Source organism: Phoenix dactylifera, unplaced genomic scaffold (assembly GCF_009389715.1).
Source record: "Phoenix dactylifera cultivar Barhee BC4 unplaced genomic scaffold, palm_55x_up_171113_PBpolish2nd_filt_p 000207F, whole genome shotgun sequence".
Classification (NCBI taxonomy): Eukaryota; Viridiplantae; Streptophyta; class Magnoliopsida; order Arecales; family Arecaceae; genus Phoenix; species Phoenix dactylifera.
The window spans coordinates 912,724-936,207 of record NW_024067723.1 but is presented as its reverse complement, the minus strand read 5'-3'; the positions used below and the strand labels follow the sequence as shown (position 1 = coordinate 936,207).

General features: G+C 38.5%; 2 protein-coding genes across 4 annotated transcripts; both read left to right on the top strand.

The window, feature by feature from the left end:
* Positions 1 to 809: 809 nt before the first annotated feature.
* On the top strand, positions 810 to 13,618 carry LOC103708435 (protein cornichon homolog 1-like). 3 transcript variants are annotated; one of them, XM_026805170.2, is made up of 5 exons: positions 810 to 1,026; positions 5,284 to 5,465; positions 9,516 to 9,638; positions 10,696 to 10,774; positions 13,231 to 13,618. In XM_026805170.2, exons 1-4 carry the CDS (start codon positions 952 to 954, stop codon positions 10,763 to 10,765), a joined length of 450 nt encoding a protein of 149 aa, XP_026660971.1. In that variant the 5' UTR covers positions 810 to 951; the 3' UTR covers positions 10,766 to 10,774; positions 13,231 to 13,618. The 3 variants fall into 3 exon arrangements, with proteins under 3 accessions (XP_026660971.1, XP_026660970.1, XP_017698625.1); XM_026805169.2 differs by having other exon boundaries at positions 13,199 to 13,618; XM_017843136.3 differs by lacking the exon at positions 13,231 to 13,618 and adding an exon at positions 12,890 to 13,116.
* A 4,324-nt stretch (positions 13,619 to 17,942) lies between these two features.
* On the top strand, positions 17,943 to 19,438 carry LOC120105157 (DNA damage-repair/toleration protein DRT100-like). Its single transcript, XM_039117375.1, has one exon. It carries the CDS (start codon positions 18,052 to 18,054, stop codon positions 19,153 to 19,155), a length of 1,104 nt encoding a protein of 367 aa, XP_038973303.1. The 5' UTR covers positions 17,943 to 18,051; the 3' UTR covers positions 19,156 to 19,438.
* The last annotated feature ends 4,046 nt before the right edge of the window (positions 19,439 to 23,484 follow it).

Here is a 23,484-nt window from a genome sequence, read left to right as displayed (position 1 = left end):
AAAATATTTTAAAAAATACATATATTGCTTAAAATAAGAATGCGATCCCCAAGATCCCCCTCTAAATTAGGAGGATGCCTCCCTTCTATTCTTCTATGCTTGATGGCACCCTTCTTTTTGCGCATGTTCTTACCACTCTCCTAACTTGATTTGAAAGTTAGGAGAGTATCAATCTTCACACATAAGGAAGAATAGAACAGGGAGGGACTCTTTGATGCTTAAGCCAGCAAAAGGGATTTTGAAAAATAACAAAGGAAAAAAAAATCTGAATAATGAATTAAAAGAAGAGTCAAAAGTAGAGTCTACCTATATGATATGCTAAGCCTCTTTTTATAAACACAGAATTCTTGCCGAATCGGTATTGAGCTTGATATTTTAAAATATGGGAAGGTGATAGCATGGATGGGCAATGAATTAGTTTATAATATGACATAGTTTTGTAGATAAGAATAATTAGAGAGATCTAGGGTTTCACAAAACTGATCCAAATAGTCGATATTGGCCTTGATCTTGGTCATGGTCATGGTCATGATGCCCCGTTCGAGCACAAAACATATATTACATGAGACCAGCATAAAAACTAAAAGCAAGGTACTAGATCAACTCAAGGAACCAGGGTTAGCTCTTTTTTAGGGTTGCGTCTTGATGGCAGGGAAAGTTCTTGGACCCTACTTTACGATTATTTTTATACTTTGATTTGACCCGGCTAAATTAGTTAATTATAATATTTTGTTGTTCGCTATCCTAGCCGTCCATCAATTCCGCCTTTAGCTTTAAATCAGCCTCCCAGTTCTATAAACATTATTCCTAATTTATGTTTTAAAAGTTCCAGCTTACCCTTGCCCAAACCCTCCTTCGGCTTCCTCGCCTTGCCGGGGACTCTCAAAACCCGGACGGGTTCCATGCGACCTCCGCCTCTGCGCTAAAGTGGAGAGAATCCCCGAAAACTCCATGGCCTGGGAGCTGCTCCTCTGGCTCTACGCCTTCGCTTCTGTGATCTCTCTCATCGCCCTGACCGCGTACCAGGTAACCTCCAAACCAAACTCTAGCTCTCAGTTCCAGACTAGAAGCGTAAATCCTACTATTCGAACTCTTATTGACCTCTTTACATCTCAATCTCTCGCGGAAATATTTGAAAACGTTTGAACTTCCGTCTTATTTGGGAAAGTTTGGTGTTTTCGAGGGTGTGGAGGAATCGTTCTTTCAATTTATAGTATCTGGCAATGGAAGTGGAAGTTTGTTTTATGGTGAGTGATTCGCGGGAAAGTCTCCTCCTTTTATGCTGTTTAGTGGAGTTTCTTGAGATCTAAACGAGTGTACTAAAAAAATTGATATTGATTGTCTTAGTAACAATGCGAGGGCATTCCCTTACTGGAGATAATATGAAGACGCTGTACTTTAAATATAATCTCCAAATAATTTGCAGTCGTTAAGATGCAAACAGAGTCTCTATCTCTTCCTCTTTTCGTCTTGTTCTATGTCCTTTTTGTTTTTTAAAAAAAAGTTTTGGATTGAGTTCCTTTTTTTTGAAAAATTGCAATGGATGGAATTCTTTTGAGTGTGTGTTTGCTGCAAGAGCATGATAATTTGGGTTTATATATGTTTTTTGATTTTCAAATTGGTCCTTGTTAAAATTCATCAAATTTCTAAAGGAATCCGTGGAATTTGAAACTATAATTGAAGATTTTTTATTTTTTATTTTATGCCCACGATTTTCCTTTCCCTATGAGAATATATCCAAAAAGGTGGGAGGAAGGTTGTTGCTTTTTTTTTCCCTGCTGGAGTGGAGGGTCTCTTGATTTTGGGTGGATGTAATGACACGAGACATGGAACTTATGGAAGCATGGGAAGTTCCTGTGCCTCAGTCCAATCTTCAGTAAGATCTAAAAGTTAGGAGACACACATATGGAAAACAAAGATCTTTATACTTAATACACACTTCGGTCTTGGTATACATGAAAAGTGGCTCTTATCTAGGGCTGTAAGCAGGTTGTATTGGTTCGGGAGATGAGCAAGACCCAAACCCCATCCATATCTGAATCAGGTTAAAAAATTAAACCCAAACCTAATCCAATTCATTTCTGGTTGGATCAGATTTAATATTAATATTATTCAGTCCATCAGATTTTTGGAGTCAAATTGGGTCCCAAATAATCTAGATACAATCATAATAAACATATAGAAATTGATTATCTAGTTATATCATAAACATATCATGTAATAAAGTAATGGAAAGAAACATGTAAAATGTTATCAAAAGCATATTCTACATAGAATTTGATTGATAACCACTCATGATTATAATCAACAAAATAATTTATTAAGAAATTATATTATGAGGAGAAGACTAATTTCTTATATTCAAAGAGGATTTGAATATATAGTATACTAGTTTTTGGGATCGGTACGGGTTAGTTCGTGTTCGGATTGAGAAATTAAGGATCCAAATCCAATCCATATTTGAAATGGGTTATGATTTTGAATCCGAGCCTAATCCAAATAACTTCAGCTCGGGTTGGACCATATTAATTTTGGATCAGTTCTAGGTTGGAAGTGGGTTAATCAAATCCACCTGTAGCCCTACTCTTGACATAAAAAATTTGATATCAGTTATAGTTGATTGCATTCTTTAATACATCTTAATAATATCAGGATATTGGTTTCATGTGTTCCTTTTCACTGTTTGCGTGCTGCTTCTATATAAAGGAATCAATGGAAAAACTAACTAGAGCATACATATCATCCAACCAAAGAATGCCTGTTTGCCCCTACAGCAAAATCACTAATGTGTTATTCAAAAAATGTTGGTAAACAATATCTATTTGAGAGACCAAAACAACTTTGAACCCCTCCAATTTCATGAAGCGTGTTCACCGACCCTTGGAGTTTGTCATACTTTTGGGCATATTATCATATCTGAAATACTTGATTAATGGGGTGATATCATTTAAATTTGTTCCTTACCCTCCTTCCACTAAAACTTTAAAGAATACAACTGAAGCTTAGCAACCAATCTCAACTTGACACAACATATAATTTTGCTGCTTTATCATTCCTTTGAACCTGCTCGATGACTTTGTCCTGGATGTAGTCATGATTAAATATTTCAACAACATGTATGGTGAAGTTTTGGTTGTTATTTCTCTTCCATATGTGCATATTAGAGTGTTATTTTTTAAAGAATTTGGATGTAATGAAATCATTTTAATTATTTTTTATTCATAGTTGTACCCATAACGTTTTCATTTAAGGATGTAGGTATATGCTACTTTTTCCAAGCTATATTACACTATTGCGAGAGATAAACAAAAATTAGACCAAAGTCCCGCAAGGCTGTGCATTGTTCGCATCAGCATCAGAGTCTATTTTCACCTTGAAATCATTATCCTACACATCGTAGATGTTTTTGTGAAACGATTTTCTTTGTTGTTCATCGCTTCCACTGATGTGTGTCCTGAATTGTGGATAGAGTTGTTCGCAAGATCTTATGTAATCCTGTTCGCTAAACCAGTAAGCTTTTGTTTCCTTGGTCTTGAGGTTGTCCATTGCGAGATCTTGGGAGTAGGGGGCTTGTCAACTAATGCCTCTAGAAGATTGTTCGCCAACTTCAACCTTTCCCATGCGGTTGTTTGTGGATGCTTAGGTTGAATGATTTTTTGTGGTGTATTCTCTTGTAATGCTTTTATCACCTTCCTGATGTCATGCTTAGAGGTAGATCTTGGACAGTAGGTTGGAACCAAGGTGGAAGAATCTGCTCTCTGAAGCAGATGTGCTATAAGAAGTGGATTCTGAGAAATTGGAATATTGAGCCCTTAGCATATGACCACTAATCTATTATGATCAATTCTCATCTTGAACATCAACTACTAATTGATAACATGCTGCCGAATCTGTGTGCAAGCTTCATTTATTTATTCAAATTGGTGACATTATGATGCATATTGATCACAAAAGAGATTTATGTCCTTCCTTCTACCTTCCTGGCAAGCATATCTTGCAAAACATTGTCATAAAATTGGATTGGAACATTCAAATCTATGCGAAATTGTCAATAAAAAATATTGATATCATCATATGTCAGTTTTAGAATTATTTATCATGTTTAAATTAATATTATTTGATATATTCTGAAAATTGTCTGATAACGGATATAAGCTTGTTTCTTCTAAACATTATGAGCATTATAATCATAAGCTCAAATAAACTTTATAATGGAATGGTACTAAATGAAACTTGTTATATTATCAAAACCATTACAAAGCTTAACTAAACATGGCATCATGTCTGCGTATAGTGGCATAGAGATGCCGACAATAAACTCATGAAAAATATCACTATGCCTTAACATATGTTAGAATTCTAAATAAATCAAAGGCCAAAAAATGGAATTGTTTATGCATTAAAACCTTCTCTCATGATCATTTTAGGTGAAACTAGTTCTAGGAATTGCAATGGCCTTGATCTTTTCTTGTGAAAAAGAAACTTATATAATTTGATATAATAAAGACAAGAGACATGGAACTTTAGTAGCATAAGATCACATACCATGCTTTGAAAAGTATCCATCATTAATTACTTAAACCCCAAAGGAATCATTAACATGTTTCTGAGCAAAAAGGTGGGCCCACCTTGTTTCGTTTTTATGAAGAGTAAAATAGAATTAAACAGAACCACAACTGCTTGAGGTCCTCCGATGAAGGTGGATCTTCTAAAAGTCTTACCAAGAGGAAGCAATTTTCATTTGTTTAGTCGTTTTTCTAGGCTTTTTCCCAACTTTGGGAATGATGCTAGGGATTCTGCTGCAGTCTAGTTTGTTTTCACAGTGTCTTTGCTTCAATAAGTCTCTCTTATACACACAATTTGATGTAAGCATAGAATTTGGTAGTTTATGTCTGTTCCCATGCTGGTCTCTCTCTCTCTCTATCTATCTCTGTGTGTGTGTGTGTGTGTGTGTCTGTGTGTGTCTTTCTCTAACACAATCTGGTATAAGTGTGGAGATTGGTAATTAATGTCCGGTTTCCACACTGGTTTCACTTAAAACCTCTCTAGCACTTGATTTGATAAGTTAAAGAAGCTGGATGGGTACAATCTTGACTTTGCTTTTTGTTCATGAATACTGCATAGTTGGATTCATTTTGTCTGGTTTTCTAATGCCATTTTTTTTTGTGTATGTGTTCATTATTGGTGGTAAGAGTGCGTTGCTCTACTTTATAGTATTTTTGAATATTGGCTCATTCCTCCTGTTAACCTACCTTTATTTTGTTTTTCATACTTGGGAACCAGCTTATTAACTTGTCTGATTTGGAGTTTGACTATATCAACCCGTATGATTTATCGTCTCGCATCAACGCTGTTGTCATTCCAGAGTTTCTGGTTCAAGGAATCTTATGTGCTTCTTTCCTCCTAACATGGCATTGGTTTCCATTTCTGATAATGGCACCAATTACTTGTTACCATATAAACCTGTAAGCATTATCTCTTACCTTTTCTGTTATATGAAATAAACTTCTTGTAGGATGTGCTTAGTTATGTTTGTATATATTTATTAACTGCTAATAAGCATATTCATAGATTTTTATGGTTGCTTTGCTGATTAAGCACTACAATAAACAGATTTTTAAAACTGAAGAATTTGTATTAACCACTGCTAAGGAAACCAGTTTAAGGCACCCAAATATATAACAGCTGATGCGGCAGAACCTTTTTCATCATCGTAACATCAGCCAGGCCCTCAGAATGTAATATTTATACATAAAGCAGGGGTGAAAATTTTGACACATGCCTGGTGCCATGATCTGGGTTGTATATTTGGTTACTCAAGCATTTTCCCTTCTTTTTCTTGCACTATTAAAATTAGCTAATTGAGTCAAATTATGATGGTTGACCATGGTTTAACCAGGGTGGAAAATAACCAAAAAGTGACAAAATGACGAAAGCGATAATATTGAAGATTGAATCAGTTAAAATGTACTCAATGTGTGTTTATATCTTTAGTAATTCATATAGAGTAAGATCTTGTAGCTTATTTGTGAATTTGGCGGAAGTATCACTTGCAAGAGTTTTATGCAATCAATTCATATTAGTCTGTCATTTTTATGCACATAAATCATGCACTGTTGTTTGAGATGTAAAATGCGGCTTGGTAAGATGGAAAGAAAAGGTGATATATGCTCCTATCTTGGTTGGCATCAGAGGAAGGACAAATCCTGTATGGAACATGATACAATTTTGGTAGGGTCTATATCCTACAAAACAGGATCGGCGGAACCGTCCCAAACCAGGCGGTTCCAGCTGTTCTGAGCAGTACCAGCGGGCCACCGGTACGGTTCTAGCAACGGAAACGAAATCCGTTGCCGGAGCTAGAGAAAGAGAAGGAAAGAGAGAGCGAGCGGGGGAGGGAGGAAGAGGGTGAGAGGCCGGCGAAGGCCGCAACCGGACCTTTGTTTCGTTTGAAACAGAAAAACTGGCCACGGAGTCTCCCTTCCTTTCTCTCCCTTCTTTCTCTTTTTCTCTTTCCTACGGTCTGCGTACCGTCTCCTCCATCGATATAGGCTCGGCACGGCCCGTACCGACTCGTGTTGCCGGAGAACCGATATAGTGCCCGGTATCGGTTTCACCAACTTTGCTGCAAAAGGAGGCTGATGCAATTGTTTCTAGTTTGTATTTCCAAATGGAAAAGGAAAATAAAAAGAGATTAATATTATTGGTGATGAATATTCAATTAGATTCAATGATCTTAAAAATGCATCATAGAAATATGTTTAGGACATTGATTTTCGTATATGCTTCTAACTATTGACATATCTAGCCCATGTGATATTTTTAAGCTCCATTTTCTTTTTTATGGTGGGCTTGCAAGCTTGCTCTGCCATTATTGTTATTACCATTGCTATTGTTATTGAAGCACAATTATTATTTATGAATGACAATAGTATTCATAATCTGGTAGATCACCAAACAGGCCAGGTCTAGCCTGACCTGAATTCAGTTCTTTTTGAATTTAGACTGGGCCAACGAACCCATTCGCTGATCTGGTTGGATCCATGGTGAAGTTGTGGTCCGTTCACGAAATCGCGGCAAGTTGGGCTAACATATAGCAACCAGACTGAAAGTTTCTTGATAGCCAATTTTATGTATTTGAGTGAATCGCCTAGTCACAGGCCTAGCCTAGTTTTGTTTCCCCTTGTTCCAGTTCCTTTATCTCTTCAAACATTCTTTCCTAATTCCTACCATTTGGATCTGCATACTATCGCTATAACCTTTGATGGAGCAAGCATTGAAAAAGAATATAATGAACTTTACACCCCTCATTTTTGTCTTAATACTATGCTTCAAACTATTAGGGGCCATGTACTTTTAAGCAAGGATTTGAGTGCTGGTGGCATGGGGTGTGCTGATAAGTGGTTGGCACAGGATGCATCATGCGGAACTCAAAAGAAAAAGGACTTGAGTGCCTCCTTTTAGTTAAAAAATATTGAACAAGATTTATTGATGCCATGCCAACCTGTGTTGCTACTAGCTTGGCTCGGTATTTGCTGCAGAACATAGACGAGCATGTGCTGGTGCTTGAAACTATGCTCTGAAATGGTATTCGGCAATAAATCTATCCAACATAGAGGTTCATAGACATTTCTGAACACTAACTCTTAATAGTTGTTTAAATCAGCAACAAGATCTGCTTAAATTTGCATATTGGTCATAATCATTAGAAGAGGAAGATAAAATCATTATGATAAGAGGGGCTTTCTAGACATTTGACACATGCTTGTTCTGTATAATTGACGAGATCTTTTGGAAGCGAATGAAAGTCAGGCTTATCTAGAGTATCTACCAGTAGCCTTAAAGTTCATTTAGAACAACACGTCATTTTTTGGGTTTATGTACGTAGAACTGTATTCAGTTCCATCAACAGACAAAGCTGCCTCTGTATCAATCACATGATGTTAAGGCTGCAAATGGATTGGGTTGACCTGTGACCCGACCCGACCCATTTAGACCCGATCCGACCTATTTTTAAGGACCCATGGGGCTGAGTCGGGGTCTCAAATTGGACCCGTTCCATTTTTCGGATCGAGTCTGGGTTTATTGAATCTCGACCCGACTCGACTTTTTATTTTTGGGTCAATTTTGGATCGTTTACCCAACGACCCGATCCAACTCAACCCAAACCCGGATTATCCATTTTGGGCCCGCATGCCCACATCGATTCAACAATTCTATATGTCTTCCTTTGTGGACAAAGACTCGTTGGAAATAGTGAGAGGCCCTACTGCAAGATGGTAGGTTTTTGGACGCTAGTCTCGCTGGTCTGGCCGCAAGTAACCGCCCTCTGGCCTATCTTGCCACCCTCCACACGGAAGAGGATGAGTTAAGGACTTAAAATGTGGTATTCAATTGGCTGTTTCCTTAGAAATGACCACAATATTTAACTTTAAATCCCACTGAGTGTGCGTGATTGGACAAATAATCGGATCCCTCAGCCATCTATCCATCTATTGCACGAAAAAGCTGCACTTATTGCTTGGCAGTGAATGTGAGACCAAGTTACCTCTGTCTTCCTCTGTTCTTCTGATGTATTTATTTTTTTAAAAGAAAACACAAGTGGCTACTATATCTTAGATCCTTAGAAGGACCTGTGACATGCAAGACCTGTCTTAGTGAACCCACAAGAGCCTCAAGAAAGCCATGGTTCTTCTGAATTTACTCATTATATCATATCCTCACATATCCACAACTATTATAAGATGATGCTCTTTACTCTCTCTTTTTTGTCATCGTTGCATTCACCAGCATGACCCGATCTAGACCTGAACTGGACCCAAATTTTTTGGGGTGTGTCTGGGTTATGCATGAACCCAATCTAACCCGAATGACCCATTGGGTCAAAAATTGTAGCCGTGGACTCAACCCAATCCAACCCGATCTTCTATTGGGTTGGGTTTGGGTTTAAAATTAGGACCGAAAAAAGAACCGGGTTGGGTCGGGGTCACTCATGACCCGGTCCTACCCGACCCATTTGCACCCCTACATGACATTGATGTAAAGTTTATTCCATCTCTATTTATGGGGTCAGGGAACTGGTTTCCTTTTCTCTCAGTTTTAACTTGATTTGAAGACAAGACCAATTGCATGTATAATGCTAGCTGCAATTGACATGTTACAACATATTTTTTAAATCAAGGCTCATTGATTTACTACAGATTTATTGAAACCCAGCCACCACTAAGATGCTGAGCCTAGTCTAACTCAAACTTGGGCCACCAGAAAGTAAGATTGAAACTTGTCTAGGCTGGCTAGTATTTTGAGTATTGGTTGAGAAACTGGATTTTATATTGTTTGGAGATTCAGTTAATATTCGATATGGGATTTCTTTTCTTCTTATTGTACAAGCAAGATGGCCCTCAGATATCATAAATATGTAGGCTGATCTTGTATCTTTGATTGCAGACTTCCTTACACAGTAAATTTTTGTATTCACACTGCAGTGTTTTTTCCTTCTTTTAATCATTTTTCAGGTTTATGAATAGAAGACATCTTATAGATGTTACCGAGATCTTTAGACTACTACATGGAGAAAAGAAGTACAGAATAATCAAGCTCTCTATCTACTTCAGCATATTTGTGATAGTCATTTACAGGTCTGTTTTTACTCGTTCTGATTGCTTATCTTCTATATTCACCATAAAGTTATATGCTTTGTTTCTCATGACATATGCAGTTGTTTCCTATCAATTGCTGTAATTACTAAAATTGTTTTCATAATCATGTAACTTCATTCAGTGCAAAATAAAGTATGGGGGACAAGATGGAGATAGATGTTTAAGGGGAAGAAAGAAAATAAGTCAAACAGTCCTTGTGAAACTCATTGTCACCAGCTGTTTATTGATCCCCATGAAAAAAGATAATAACTTAAAGCAGTAATCCAAGATGTGTTTTACATCCCTTTGTAGGTCACATGGCATTTTTCATCATATTTAGTTTTGTCACTAGCACTGCTTATTGTCAAAATCAGTTCATATAAAAGCAGATATTTTTTATTTAAGTGAGATTTTTTGTGCACTTGGAGTCCTAATTAACACCTTAGATTTGTGATTGTAGTGGACGTTTCCTTAAGATTATTCTAAAGCATTTTGTCGTTTAGCATTTTGCAAGGATATGAAGTTTATTTTTTCGAGTATATTACAACATTGTTGTTGGTGTCAATATGATTGTTTGACTGTATGTGTGCTCCCATACCTGCTTTTCTTTCCCACGCCTGTCAAAATTACAATGTACCTAAGTTCCACTATTCCAGCCTATGCTTCTGGTCGTCTAAGGTTTTAAGGACTTTGAATGCTTTCAAGGAGATTCTCTTTCCAGTAAGGGGCCTTTGCTGGCAATATGTTTTTGAAAGTAACTCTGATGAGGTAACAAATTCGTTGTTGTTTCTCCGGTCAGTTCTCATTCATCTTAATCTCAGGGTGCTAAACAAATTTCAGAAGGTGTACTTTGTATTCTGGTGTATAATAATAATTAGACGAGTGCTTTTGGGTTCTATTCAAGGTTTCACTTCTTCGTACATGTAATAGTGTTTTCTCTTGTTCCGATAACTTCAGATCTTTCCTGGTTTCACTTATAATTACATGTCACAGAAGGCGTGTTCGGGCATTCGTTTGGTTGTCAGCTTGATATGTTGACTTTTGAAATATTTTGCAGGCTCGTGATGTCTGCTGTCCTCTTGCTTATGGATGAAGGTGATGGTTCTCTGGAAACATTCCTGAGCTGAGATTGTCAGGTATTCACCTTCTAGACATTCTTTATGGATTTGGCTACCTTGGTTGTGCATGGAAAGGAAGTTTCTTTTGGATTGTACATGTAGTGCACGTGAACATTCTCATGTTTGCCAGTGGCTTGCTCCTAAAGTTTTTCTGCAAATGCTCCCGTACTTCTTGCATGCATCTCAAAATTCTGGCTATGTTGCACTAGCATCCAATGAAGTCTGCCTTTGCTGCTGTGCAGTGGAGCTGAATCTTATCCATCCTTAATGATATTTGACTGCATGTTATTTCAGGTTCTAAGCCTTTCTGCTTGATGTCTTAATGTAAATAAAATTCTAGCCAACCTACTTTTTTGTTGGTGAGATGGAATGAAAAGGACTAGGAAAAAATGAAAATTTGCACGAACTATTACAAACGAGTCTGACAAGCCAAAAAGCTCACATTAAGTTATTTGACCACTAGTTAAATTGACGAGGTACGCTAGGATTTTTTTTTTAGTAATATTTAAATAAGAAAAGCTTCAAACTTGTTTTGATGGCTTAAACTCCCTACTATATAACAAGGTACTTTAGAGAATAAATACAAAACTTTTAAACTTTATTGTGTTTTGAAGTTGTAACTTTTTTTTTTTAATAAAAAAAGGCATCTCACAAGCAAACCTATTCATGGGTCGAGCATCCTGCTCAGCCTGTGCAAGCTTGAAGACTTTTGGGCAAGCTTGGGCCAAGATTTTAGGCCTGGTGGGCTGAGCCATGCCTAGAAAATAAACCCATTTATTAAGCAGGCCAGGCTCGGGCCCAAGCCCGGCCCAGAATTTTTTAAAGACTAGGTTTTTATATTTAAACCATAGATTTTGTTGATATGTAAGTTTATTTGGATAAGATCTAGAATCTTAAGAGTACCTTGAGTTTTGAAATTGCTATTAAAATTGTTCATATTTAGCTTTTAAGGTATTTTTAGCATTTTTTAATGAAAATATTTAGGAAACCTGAGGCTTGGCCGAAGCCCAAGTAGGTGCTGGGCTTGGGCTTGGAAAGTAGATCTGAAGGCCGGGCTAGGTTGGGCCCCGGGCCTAAATAAATTGTTTTAGTATTTGGACAAAGCCCGACCCAAAACCGGCCTAACCCAGCCCATGAACATATCTACTCACAAGCATATTCCCTGATGGTCCTCAATAAGAAAATGGTTCTTGCCCGGAAACATGATGTTATATTGAAGAAAATAATAAAACAGTTACTAATATTACCAAACTGCTAAGTAAATGAATGGTGAATCGGTTTTCCCAACTAGTATTATGTAGAGATATAATTATCAATGGCAAAGTTTATTCTCATCAATTTGCTCAGAGTAATGGATCCTACTTTTGCATTTGTTCCCTTCCAAGCTTAAAAGCTTTTGAGTTGAAAAGGTGTCTTAAGCTATTTTTTAAGCACGTTACACCAATTTCTTCCATTTCTTTGTTGGCCTCCCCCTATTTTCCCTACCTTAAGCCTGAATTGAGGATTTCCGTTACTGGAGCTGTGCGCTCTGTTAGACACTAGTACAGATCTTGTGTAGCAATGTTTCGTACTTTGTTCTTTGTTGTCGCTACCAACCTCTTTCAAGACACGTTTCAGCTTTGGTTTTCCTCTTTTACTGTAAACTCAACTCAACATCCTTGACTATGTTATGCAAACCTCGCACTTTGGACCTCTAACTTCTCCTACACATAAACAGGTGCTTAAATTCATGGCGATGCATATGACTCAATGTTCCATCTATGGATTACCACCTACATTTTCCATAGCACCTCAGAATTTTGGAGACTTCTTACCCATTTATTTAGTGGCCGGAGAATAAATGGTTTTTCAACTAGGAGATATTATTTTTCTTGATCCCTTGTTTGAAGGTACCAAAACTGACTTTTGACCGACATATGTTGTAACACCTCTAGAAGATCATATGCATAAATGCTTGCGTCACTCACCGTGCATTTTAGCATATAGGGCAAGCATGAACACATAAAAAATGTACTTAAAATGTTCATTTCTACATGACTTCATATCTAGAGATAGAAGGTTCCAGAGCTTTGTACATTGATTCTAAGGCACTATGTTATCCGAAAAGGTAATAAGAGATAATGTAATGTGCAGAAATGAAAGAAAAACTGTTGCCTCTTAATCCGAACTCCAAGGATGACTGCAGGATGAGTTTTCTTCACTGAATGGCCTGAACATGAAGTGATTGCTTTTAGTGATTTCAATCTTTGTGCTTTGAAAAATTGATCTTATTTGAAAATCGAGCCGATACCACAATGTGCCTTCTTAGATATTGTAAATTAGTCATAAATGTTTGAACTAAGGTGTCTCTTGAATTACCATCTTCCTCTTGTTCACTCCTTTCCTCATCTTCCTCTTGTTATGATAGTAGTAAAATCATAAAGTTTGATTACCATTCTGCAGGACTTCATGCTTTATCCGATCCTCATTTGCAGAAATCTAGTATGTGACTATTGAAGCCATCACTTGGGGTGTTGAAAGTTGTTCTGTACACAATCCATGGAATCAACCAAAACCAATGACTGATCAATTACTTGATGTGGCATCTAATGCATTCTTATACAAAATTACTATCTAATTTCTTTATTTTAAGGATTAGAATTTTGCACATTTTGATAGTAATTGTTAATCATTAGCCACTCTGTTTCTGTTTCATCTTCAAACCGGTGAAAAGTGAGAGTTTATTTCACCATGAAAGTTGTTCAAGAAGTTGCTCATTGACTTCTCGTTTCTTCAATTTTCGGTCCATATCAAAGTCATGTTAAAGAAAATGGCAAACAGCAAAGCCTAGATTCATGTTGGTGCTATAATTTTGCACATCAATCTCAAATTTCCTTTTCCCCTGTGCTGCTTCTGCTCGCCAATGGCCAAGCGGGTCCGATGAAGGCCAGACTTGGCAATGAGGCAATGAATTGCTGAGATTATTGCAGGCCGTGCCATGGGGACAGGAACAGATGGGCAGGTACATGATCTTACTTAGACATTCACCTTGAGCTACACTAGCTCTTTTGGAGGGATAGCTTCTGTACGGATCACACTGCACAACTCTCAAAGCATTTCAAAATTTTTCATTCATCTGTTTACATAGGTCTCGAAGCATCCATCATGTGATTTAATGGTGGATTCGCATGAAGGGAGATGAATCCTTCGAAGAAAGTCTGTTGTTTTGAAGTTTGAACCATTCCGGCAATCTGCTTGTACAAATATAAGGTAAACAGCACAGCATAATTTGATTTTGTACCGGGGGTTATACATAGAGGTAGTCCTCAAAACCCTTCTGCAAATGGGATTCGATTTATGGGTTAGAAAGTGAAATCTAACAATATCTTTCCTGGGAACAATTCAGGTTAGCTATAGGTTTTCGTTCATGAATATATTTCAAAAAAGCAAAATAATGCAGAATATCAAATATCTAGTGATTTGTATGGTAATAACAGCATTTCATTGCTCATCAGGAATTCTACCCCATGATAAAAGAAAAGGAGGAAAAAGCTTATGAAGAAGGTGGGTTTGTAAATAGCTCGAGCACGTTTAATGGCAAGCTCGTTGCTCTATTTCAAGCTATAACAATATAAACAAGCTCGTTGATCTATTTCATGCTATAACAATCATAGGAGAAATTATATCTTGCATGATGTGCACCATATAGTGGTGCACCGCACCAATCGCAGGTGCTCATTCTTGTCGGATTTATAGGAACACCACACCAATCACAGGTGCACCACACCAATCACAGGTGCTCATTCTCTAGTTAAAACCCTCCTCTCATCATGAGAGTTTCAAGATTAAAGTCCAAGACGGTAACATCCTCAATTTCTTTGGACTTAAAGAGAGCTAGGGAGGAAAAGACGGTAACATCCTCAATTTCTTTGGTCTTTCCTCCCGTTCTCCCAGAGGAATATATATATATATATATATATATATATATATATATATATATATATATATATATATATATATATATATATATATATATATATATATATATATATATATATATTCATGGGCTCGATTGAAGCTTTACTCTCTTCGAAGTCCATTCCTGCCCAAGTCAGAGTTTCACAGCTAGCTCAAAATAGAGACTAGGCTCTAGAGACTTTGGTTCGTTTCGTAGCTCGCTTGACCACGGTAGAGCTAGACTGAGCTTGGTCGAGCCCAAACAAACACCTTGCTCGTTTGAACATCGTGAATTTATTTACACCAGCCGCAATTTGCAATTATAGATGTTATTTATCAGCTGTAATAAAAATTTGTAAAAGAAAAATTCAAAGGTGTCCTGGTACGAGGGGTTTGTTGCCACCAACATTTGAGCTGAAGAGACCGGACAAGCTCCAAGTTGGAGAGATCGGATGAGATGGCAAGTGGTTAGCTATGATTGGGCTAAGAGATCGACCTAAAAGTAAGAGAGAGAACATCAAAGGTCACCGAATTTTGTCAAACATAGGATTCTTTGATGCCTAAATCAGATAAAAATTTTAAAAAATAGTGAGGATTTAAAAAAATAGTGAAAAAGTATCAATATAAAAATTTAAAATAAACAAACCTAGAGATCCTCTGGCTGCCCTTGGACGGCGGGCATGCATTTTAATTGCTCAATGAGCAATAACCATCCACACACGTCGTGGGTTTAAATGCTCAGGTTGCGCAATAACCGCTCCCATGGGCACTTATCTTGTCATGAAAGGTCCAGACTTTTTCTGAATTGAAAAGTGAGCTTATTATTAGTTTAGTTGGGCTGTGATTGAAGGTGTAATATTTCTTGCCTAGGGTTGAGGGAGTTATTTAAAACCATGTAACGTGCTGAAGATTAGATTCTGTCCAAAATAACAATATTTCTTGTCTCCATTAGATCTGTTTCATTTTATAGTTTCCCTGTAAATGGACAGGGGCACACGGCAAAGGACCGAGGTCCAATTAGCCTCTGTCCCATATTAATTAGAGGTTTGGAATTTGATCATCACATGGGTTGTGGGCCAGTGTTTCCAGTCCCAATTACACGGCCCATGTTCTCCTGCTCCACGCCACCTCCTAGATGTCGTCCTACGCACCGCTCAGATCTTGCCGCGTGGATCCCTTAGTTGGATCGCACATGATCTCCACGGGGAGTTTGGTCTGTGCCGTCTCCACCTTGGTCGCCCTGTATCTTTGATCAAACTTAATCTTTACCCTTGTGGACTCGACTTGAAGCCATCCGCCAATGTTCCTACTCTCTCTCGACTGCACTCAATTTGTTTCCCGGTGGAAATCTCTGACTTGAGTAGTCTAAGGTAAGTAGCTGAAAAAACATTGGACAGCATTAGAGAATGGATACCTTTCTTTTTTGGTAGGGAATGGATGCTTCATGATTCTCAACAACTAAAGCTCTTCATATTATCTTATATATCTTAACTCAAATTTAGACTACCTTGAATTAATTTGTCTTGCATTTCAAATTTTAATAGTGGGAAAGATAACGTGGAAGTGTAGACTTTGTAGAATTGTCGATGCAAATCTGAACAAACAAATTATGATTACGATATTGGATGACAGCCGGTTGAGAACGTTCGGCGCTGCTTCGAAATCAATGAGAGCGTTAGGGGTTTCGTTTATGACCGACCTCCAACCTAAAACAATAAAAATGAACCGGAGAGTGTTCGTAGAGAATTCTCCGATGTCAAGTCAGTGTGATGCTTAGGGAATAGAAGAGGTTCTCCAGGAGTGGCAGCGTAATGGTCTGTCAGGATAGCAAACTGCTTATCTGAAAGGTTTTCCTGAGAGTGAATTATGTAGGCGAAGGCTAGTATCTATCGCCCATAAATTTGGGCACGTGGAATGGCTATGATTAGCAGGTCTTCACACGTTACGAGAATTAGGCTCGAGCGTTTTGCACACGTATCAGCTCCGTACGTCTCATTGGTGCAGTTTCGAAAATTGCCTAGGGTCATGGCCAAGGTGTTGCCAGTTGTGGGGGTTTTGAAATTTGAAAAGCCACCATCATGCTTCTAAGCTTGCCACGTGGCGGACCTTGGTTGGCAATTCAAAAGCTTCGTAGAGAGCTTTGGTTGGCCATCCTTTTATATGAGCTTTGGTCGGCTCGAGACACGTCAAGCACTATTCACAATGGTATAATATTACCATGCTAATTATTACATACTTGCTTGCAATATTGAAAAAACTAGAGTTTCTTTTTTAGCTCTAAATAATAGAATTATAAACATTTTTTCTCTATGTTACTTTGTAAAACTAAAATAAATCAACAAAGTGACATTGTAAATGTTTTGAACCATCCTCTCATTGTTATGAGTATGTTTCATAACTTAGATATAATTGTTATTACTGCACAGTGTCAATTTTAAGTTCTAACAATACCGATTATTGATCATATGAACTGTTATTTAATATATCACGCAAAAAATGATATTCATAATAAATAAAATTATATATAAACAAAATTTTCGAAGTTTGGCATGTTAAATCCGATTTCAGAAATGGTCATCAAATAATAATTGTTAGTGACAATTTAGAAGAGAAAAAAAAAATCTCATAAGATTCATGGGATTAAGTGAGAGATAAAGAGAGTTCCTTGGACTTTGGAGGCTTTCATTCTTCGGCAACCACTCAGGGAGTATACATTAATTCCACTCCATAAATGGTTAATAAATGCCATCAGGATGCAACAACTCAGACAATCTCGTTCCTAAAATCCTTCACTCTGAATAATTTCTTCTTCAATTATTTGTTTCCTTTACCCTTGCGGACAACCCATTTGCGATCCGAAGTTCGTAGATCGAAGGGCAAGTGCCGCGTTTAATGCAGGAAAGAAGATTAAAAAAAAAAAAAAAAGGTCCTGGCCAGAGACTAGACCAGTGGCTGCTGCCGCCGATGGCAACATTTAAGCCCATTTATTACGTTAGTTTCACCTTCTCCTCCCGTATTTCCACCCTGTTTTCGACTTCTTTTGTTTTGATTTTTAAAGTAAAAAACAAATAAATTCCCGTCCCTTGCAAGCTGTAAAATTTCATCAGATTCTGCCGAGTGGGATAACGACACCCTCGTTCACCACGTGTCTACTTCCATGCTTTGTTCCCGCGGTTCCCCTCCCTCTCCTTCCCATCTACCCTCAGCTCTCATGTAAATTACAAACAGAACCCACAACAGCAGCTTCCAATTTAAGGGCAAAATCGTCACAGAAAAGCATTTAAAGCGTCCTCACACTGACACTATCGCCCAGCTTGTAGAGTGAGAGAGCGCAAGAAAGAGGAAGTACTCACCTCCAAATGGCTCCTTCTTTCTCTCTCATCTTCCTCTCTGTTTCCGTCCTCGTCTCCGCCACCGCGGCCTGCCCGGCGTCGGACCGCGCCGCCCTCTTGGCTTTCCGCTCCGCCCTCTCCGAACCCTACCTTGGGATATTCTCCTCCTGGACCGGGCACGATTGCTGCTCGCGCTGGTATGGCGTCAGCTGCGACCCCGCCACCGGCCGCGTCGCCGACATCACCCTCCGTGGCGAGTCCGAGGACCCCATCCTCGTCCGTGCCGGCCGCTCCGGCGGCATCATGTCCGGACGCATCTCCCCCGAGATCTGCCGCCTCGACCGCCTCACCACCCTCGTCGTCGCCGACTGGAAGCGGATCTCCGGCCCCATCCCCCCCTGCATCACCTCCCTCCCCCTCCTCCGCATCCTCGACCTCACCGGCAACCGCCTCACCGGTCCCCTCCCCGCCGACATCGGCCGCCTCTCCCGCCTCACCGTCCTCAACGTCGCCGACAACAAGCTCTCCGGCTCGATCCCCGGTTCTCTCCCCTCTCTCTCCTCTCTGATGCACCTCGATCTCAGCAACAACCTTCTCTCCGGTCAGATCCCTTCCAACTTCGGCGGTCTCCGCATGCTCAGCCGCGCCCTCCTCGCCCGCAACAAGATCTCCGGCCCAATCCCGGCTTCGATCGGCTCCATGGCCCGCCTCGCCGACCTGGACCTCGCCGGCAACCAGATATCCGGCGAGGTCCCGGCGGCCCTGGGGTCGATGCCGGTGCTATCCTCGCTGTACCTGGACGGCAACCGGATCTCCGGGCGGATTCCTGCGGCGATCATCGGGAGCCGGGGTTTGGGGATGTTGAACCTGAGCCGGAACGCGCTCGAGGGAGAGATACCGGACGCGTTCACACCCCGGTCCTACTTCATGGTCCTAGACATCTCGTACAACCGCCTCCGGGGTCACGTGCCGAGGACGCTGTCATCAGCGGCGTACATCGGTCACCTGGACCTGAGCCACAACCACCTATGTGGGCCCATCCCCAACGGCTCCAATTTCGACCACCTCGAGGCCACCTCCTTCGCCGGCAACGACTGCCTCTGCGGCACACCGCTCCCGGCCTGTGGCTAGAACGGGACTCCACTGATCATAAGCCCTCCGTTGTCGAGATCAATGGAGGGTGTGTGTGCACTCGAGTTGCTCTTCTGTGTGATGTTATTTGTTTCTTAAGTTATCACGGAGTTGGGAAATATCGGCGAGGAGGTGGTGGAAAAAAACACCATCGCTTGAGACTCGTTAAAGTTTATGCAGTTTCTAAAAAAAGAAAAAAAACAAAGAAAGAAAGAATGTTTTTCACGTAATGCTAAATTAAAAAATTGCAACTCTTTTATGAAGGTGTTGGGATTTTGAACGACTTCATGTGGATAATATCTACATGTGTTTGTATAATTGTGCCGATATTGATTCCCTTCATTAAAACGAAGGGCCTCCATGCACCCATCTCATCAACTTCACCTACAAGCCTAATATACATAAATACATACAAACATAACTATGTACTATGTATATACATATACATATGCATGTATGTATTGTTTATTCAAAGTGCCTTACTTTTGAACATCCTTTTCACTAATCAATCAAAAAATTGAGATTAATTCCGGTATGAACTTGTGGCTATATAGTTTTTGCTATTTTACAATTACCAAAAAGGATGGGGGATCATGATTAGAACATAATCGTCGTTTTGGGTTATAACTTCATATAGTTCTAAGGAATCATAATAATGCTCGGTGGATGTTAAAATATTTATAAAAAAAATAATTATATTTGGTATATTATAAGGGTTATATATATTTATATACAGATTTTATACATAAAAAAAATATAAACTGATATAGGATCGTATCAATAATAAAAAATATTGCTGATTGATATAAGTTATTACGTGATCTCTAAAATTATTCAACATGATCATGTTAACAAAAAAAAAATGTATATTGATATAGAATCACGCTAATAAAATAAATATTATAAGTGATGCAGGTTGTTATATAATTTTTAAAATTATGCCAATAATGGATGAATCAAGAGGTCGTGATTAGGATCTTATTTTCATGTGAAGAAACTAGTGCCAAGAGACATGTTAACGTCGAGGGGATGGACTAAGATCTTATAGAAAGATCGCCAAATAAATAAGAACTTAAGGGTAAAGCGGTCATTGGGTTGCCACCTCAAGTGTGAAAGTGGTGGCTCTACAAGTAATTGAAATTGATTAAAACTTTTACAATTGACTGCCAATCCAATAACAACCCTCTGATAAGCTAAGATCAGCACGATCCAAAAGAGAGAGTACCGGCGTAAAGAGTTACATATTTGGATACAAAGGATTTATGTTGGTTCCCAATACATTTCAAAGCCGGGATTCAGTTAAGATTCATCACTCACCCAGCCAAATCCCAAAAAAAGGATCAGCAGGTGCGAAAGGAAAAGTTAGATGGCATGAGGGTAGGTTACAAAGTGGTCACATCTCACATGGGGTGGTGGTATTCGGGCCCACGTACTGGCTTTGGACGTGGATGACATGAGTGCCGCTGAAAGCCTTGGCTGCGCGAGTGTCCGGGGAGATCTTCCTATGAGCAAATCATCTCTTTTTATTGGTCTGTGGCTTTTTGGGCCCCACAAGAAACAGGGTGCGTGCGTGCCATGCTGCAGCTGTAGCTTCGCATATGGGTGGGACCTTAGCTAGGTTGGCTATTATCTCCAATTAGGGCCACATCATGTGATATTAGATATGAGCAGTTTAGCGAAAAAAAATAAGGCACCATCACACATATACACACCATCATCCACATGTCTATTTCTTTTGATCCTAAAGAACATCCAACTAATTAAATTATAAAAAAAATGAAAGAAAAAAAAAAAGTAGAGATTGGGAGCGAGTTTCTACTGATATATGACAAAGCTTAAGTTAGCATAAGGCAGATTTATTCTATTTTATTGAATTTTGTTAAAATCACCATTTGTTTCAAAAACTTAAGCCGATAAAATAAAATAAATTTATTTATATATTTTATATTTTTTTATAAATTTGGCTGTTAAAAGTGATTTATTGAACCATTTCTTGTATTATCTACTTCTCTCAATAAGTAAAATATCTTCATGTAGTTTTTAATTATTATATAATGGTTTTTATTTTTTGAGAAAGAATTCTATAAAGGTTTTCATATCTTGGTTTCTCATTACATATAGTTATCAACATTTTTATCAGCTTTTCTTCTCCTATACATTGTTCCTTTTGCCCCCTAGAGAGAGAGAGGTCCTCCTCTATCACTTCATCTTTTCCATTTCATTCATTCATTTTTTTTCACACGATCAACATTACATTGCATTGAATATAATTCTATAAAGGTGAGTTGCTGCCCAGAAACCCCGGAGGAGGCTTCCAGCAACTCCTTTCCAGAAGAAAAGGTGGAGTACTGGAGTTTCCTTTTGACTGCTGCTTCCAACTTGGAGTCGTTCATGTTTTTGGTGGTTTGCAGCAGCAGCAGGAGCAAAACAGGGATTTATTGAAATGTTTTCTCTTAAGATAAGCACCGGGATAACTCCGAACGTTGTCGTTGAACTGGAACCTTGATCGAAAAATGCAGCCATTAACTATTAGCTTCCCTTGTCCAAGTATCACGGATCATCTGATTCAAGATATCTCGAGTAGTATTAAAATGGCAATTAATCAAACCAATCAAATTCAGACATTGCATAGTTCATGCAGCATTCAACCATCTCAATTCGTGTGCTTCAGATGGGATGCGAGTGATTCACGACATTCAACAACTTTTGGGTGAGTGCACCTCTCATTAGGTCACTCATGCCTACAGAGAGGCAAACAATGCGGCTGATTGGGTGGCATCCTTTACGACTCAATATTCCGAAGACTTTATTTGAGATAACCACACATTGGTTTCGTTGTCCTTATATTTCCTTATCCTTTCTGATCTTATTTGCTGCACCAACATCCGTTGTGTGTGAGGCGCCGTTGTACCAAAAAAAAAAAAAGAATGAACACAAACCAGATAGTTTGATCCAAATCACCATGTTCCATTTATTGCACTTACATAATCTGATTTGGTGCTCGTTGGGGGTACTCACATATGGTGTTGATTTGAGCCAAGATCGCCAAGTAATCTTTTAATTGGACTACACTTGGGCTGAAAGCACGTGACCTCAGATATGTTTTGTTGAGCCTGGGTCTGTAACCTGGAAGCCTCATATAGCTCCGTGAGACAGCCAACGATGACTATTATAATTTTTATGTTTGTCTATAGTATAATTTTTATGTGCACACTTATCATAAGTTATAAGAAAGAAATGCTGATAGAATTTAGGGTGTGCTTGTCCATGACTGAAACTGAAATCAAAATCGGAATGCCATATCCCTCAATACGTTAGATTTCTGATTGTAATCGGAATTGGAATCAAAATAGAATTTGAATACTGAGAGAGAGTAAGAATCGGATTTTGGACGATTAGGGGATTTGCATTTCCTTCCGAAATCAGAACGGGAATGAGATAGAAAGAAGTGGTTTGTGTTTGTGTTGATCACCCACTGATATATTATTTCAAAATCTTAGTTAACACAAACTAGTATGTTTTGAGATGATTAATATTACAGGGTGCTCATGATGTGCATATGGTTAGTTTATTGGGTCTATATATACTCATTTGGTAATTCAATAATTAACTAGTTTCTGTGTGTGGCAATAAATCCAGTGAGCTGCACCAATCTTTTTATGCCGCATCGCAGGATAACCGTTCTTGTGCATGACAACCCCGTAGTATATCTTTTTTCCAAGGTATTGGGCAATATAATAAAAATTGTATCACCTGATATTTTCTCATATTCTTTTATGATCTAATATAATATTATAATAAATAAGTATCATGTTCAATATCTTTCAATATAGTTTTTTTAATTTTACTAAATCACCCAAGATACTAAAGAGAATTGAGAAAACTTCATTAAATTTGAGGTGTGCAAATATAATTTATTTTTTTAGAATCTTCTATGGCGCGTATTTTGTACTACAAAAGGTTGTACATATTAAGGTAGCCACCATATCACCCACTTAGGAAACGGATAGTTAGTTGCTTACTGCAACAAGCCACCATATTTGGTACTTCAACGCAACACTCTCTATTCTCAAGATAAGAAATAGCCATCCATTTTCGAGACAGATAACGTAACGGCTATCCTGTACAATTTTGTGCGATGCAAAAATATAGATCATAAAGGATCTTAGAAATTGAGATATATTTATGTATGTATATACGCGCGCACGCGCATGTGTGTAATAGAGAGACTATTTGTATGGAGTTTTTCATGTGCCATATGAATGTTAATATTAATACCGTTGCTATTAACGTGCTCCACTATTATTAAAGTTTATTACTTAATATGTA

Coding starts and splice junctions, on each gene's coding strand:
- LOC103708435 (XM_026805170.2), top strand. CDS start 952: ATGGCCTGGGAGCTGCTCCTCTGGCTCTACGCCTTCGCTTCTGTGATC. Junction 1,027..5,283: donor TCGCCCTGACCGCGTACCAG/GTAACCTCCAAA, acceptor CTTGGGAACCAG/CTTATTAACTTGTCTGATTT. Junction 5,466..9,515: donor ACTTGTTACCATATAAACCT/GTAAGCATTATC, acceptor ATCATTTTTCAG/GTTTATGAATAGAAGACATC.
- LOC120105157 (XM_039117375.1), top strand. CDS start 18,052: ATGGCTCCTTCTTTCTCTCTCATCTTCCTCTCTGTTTCCGTCCTCGTC.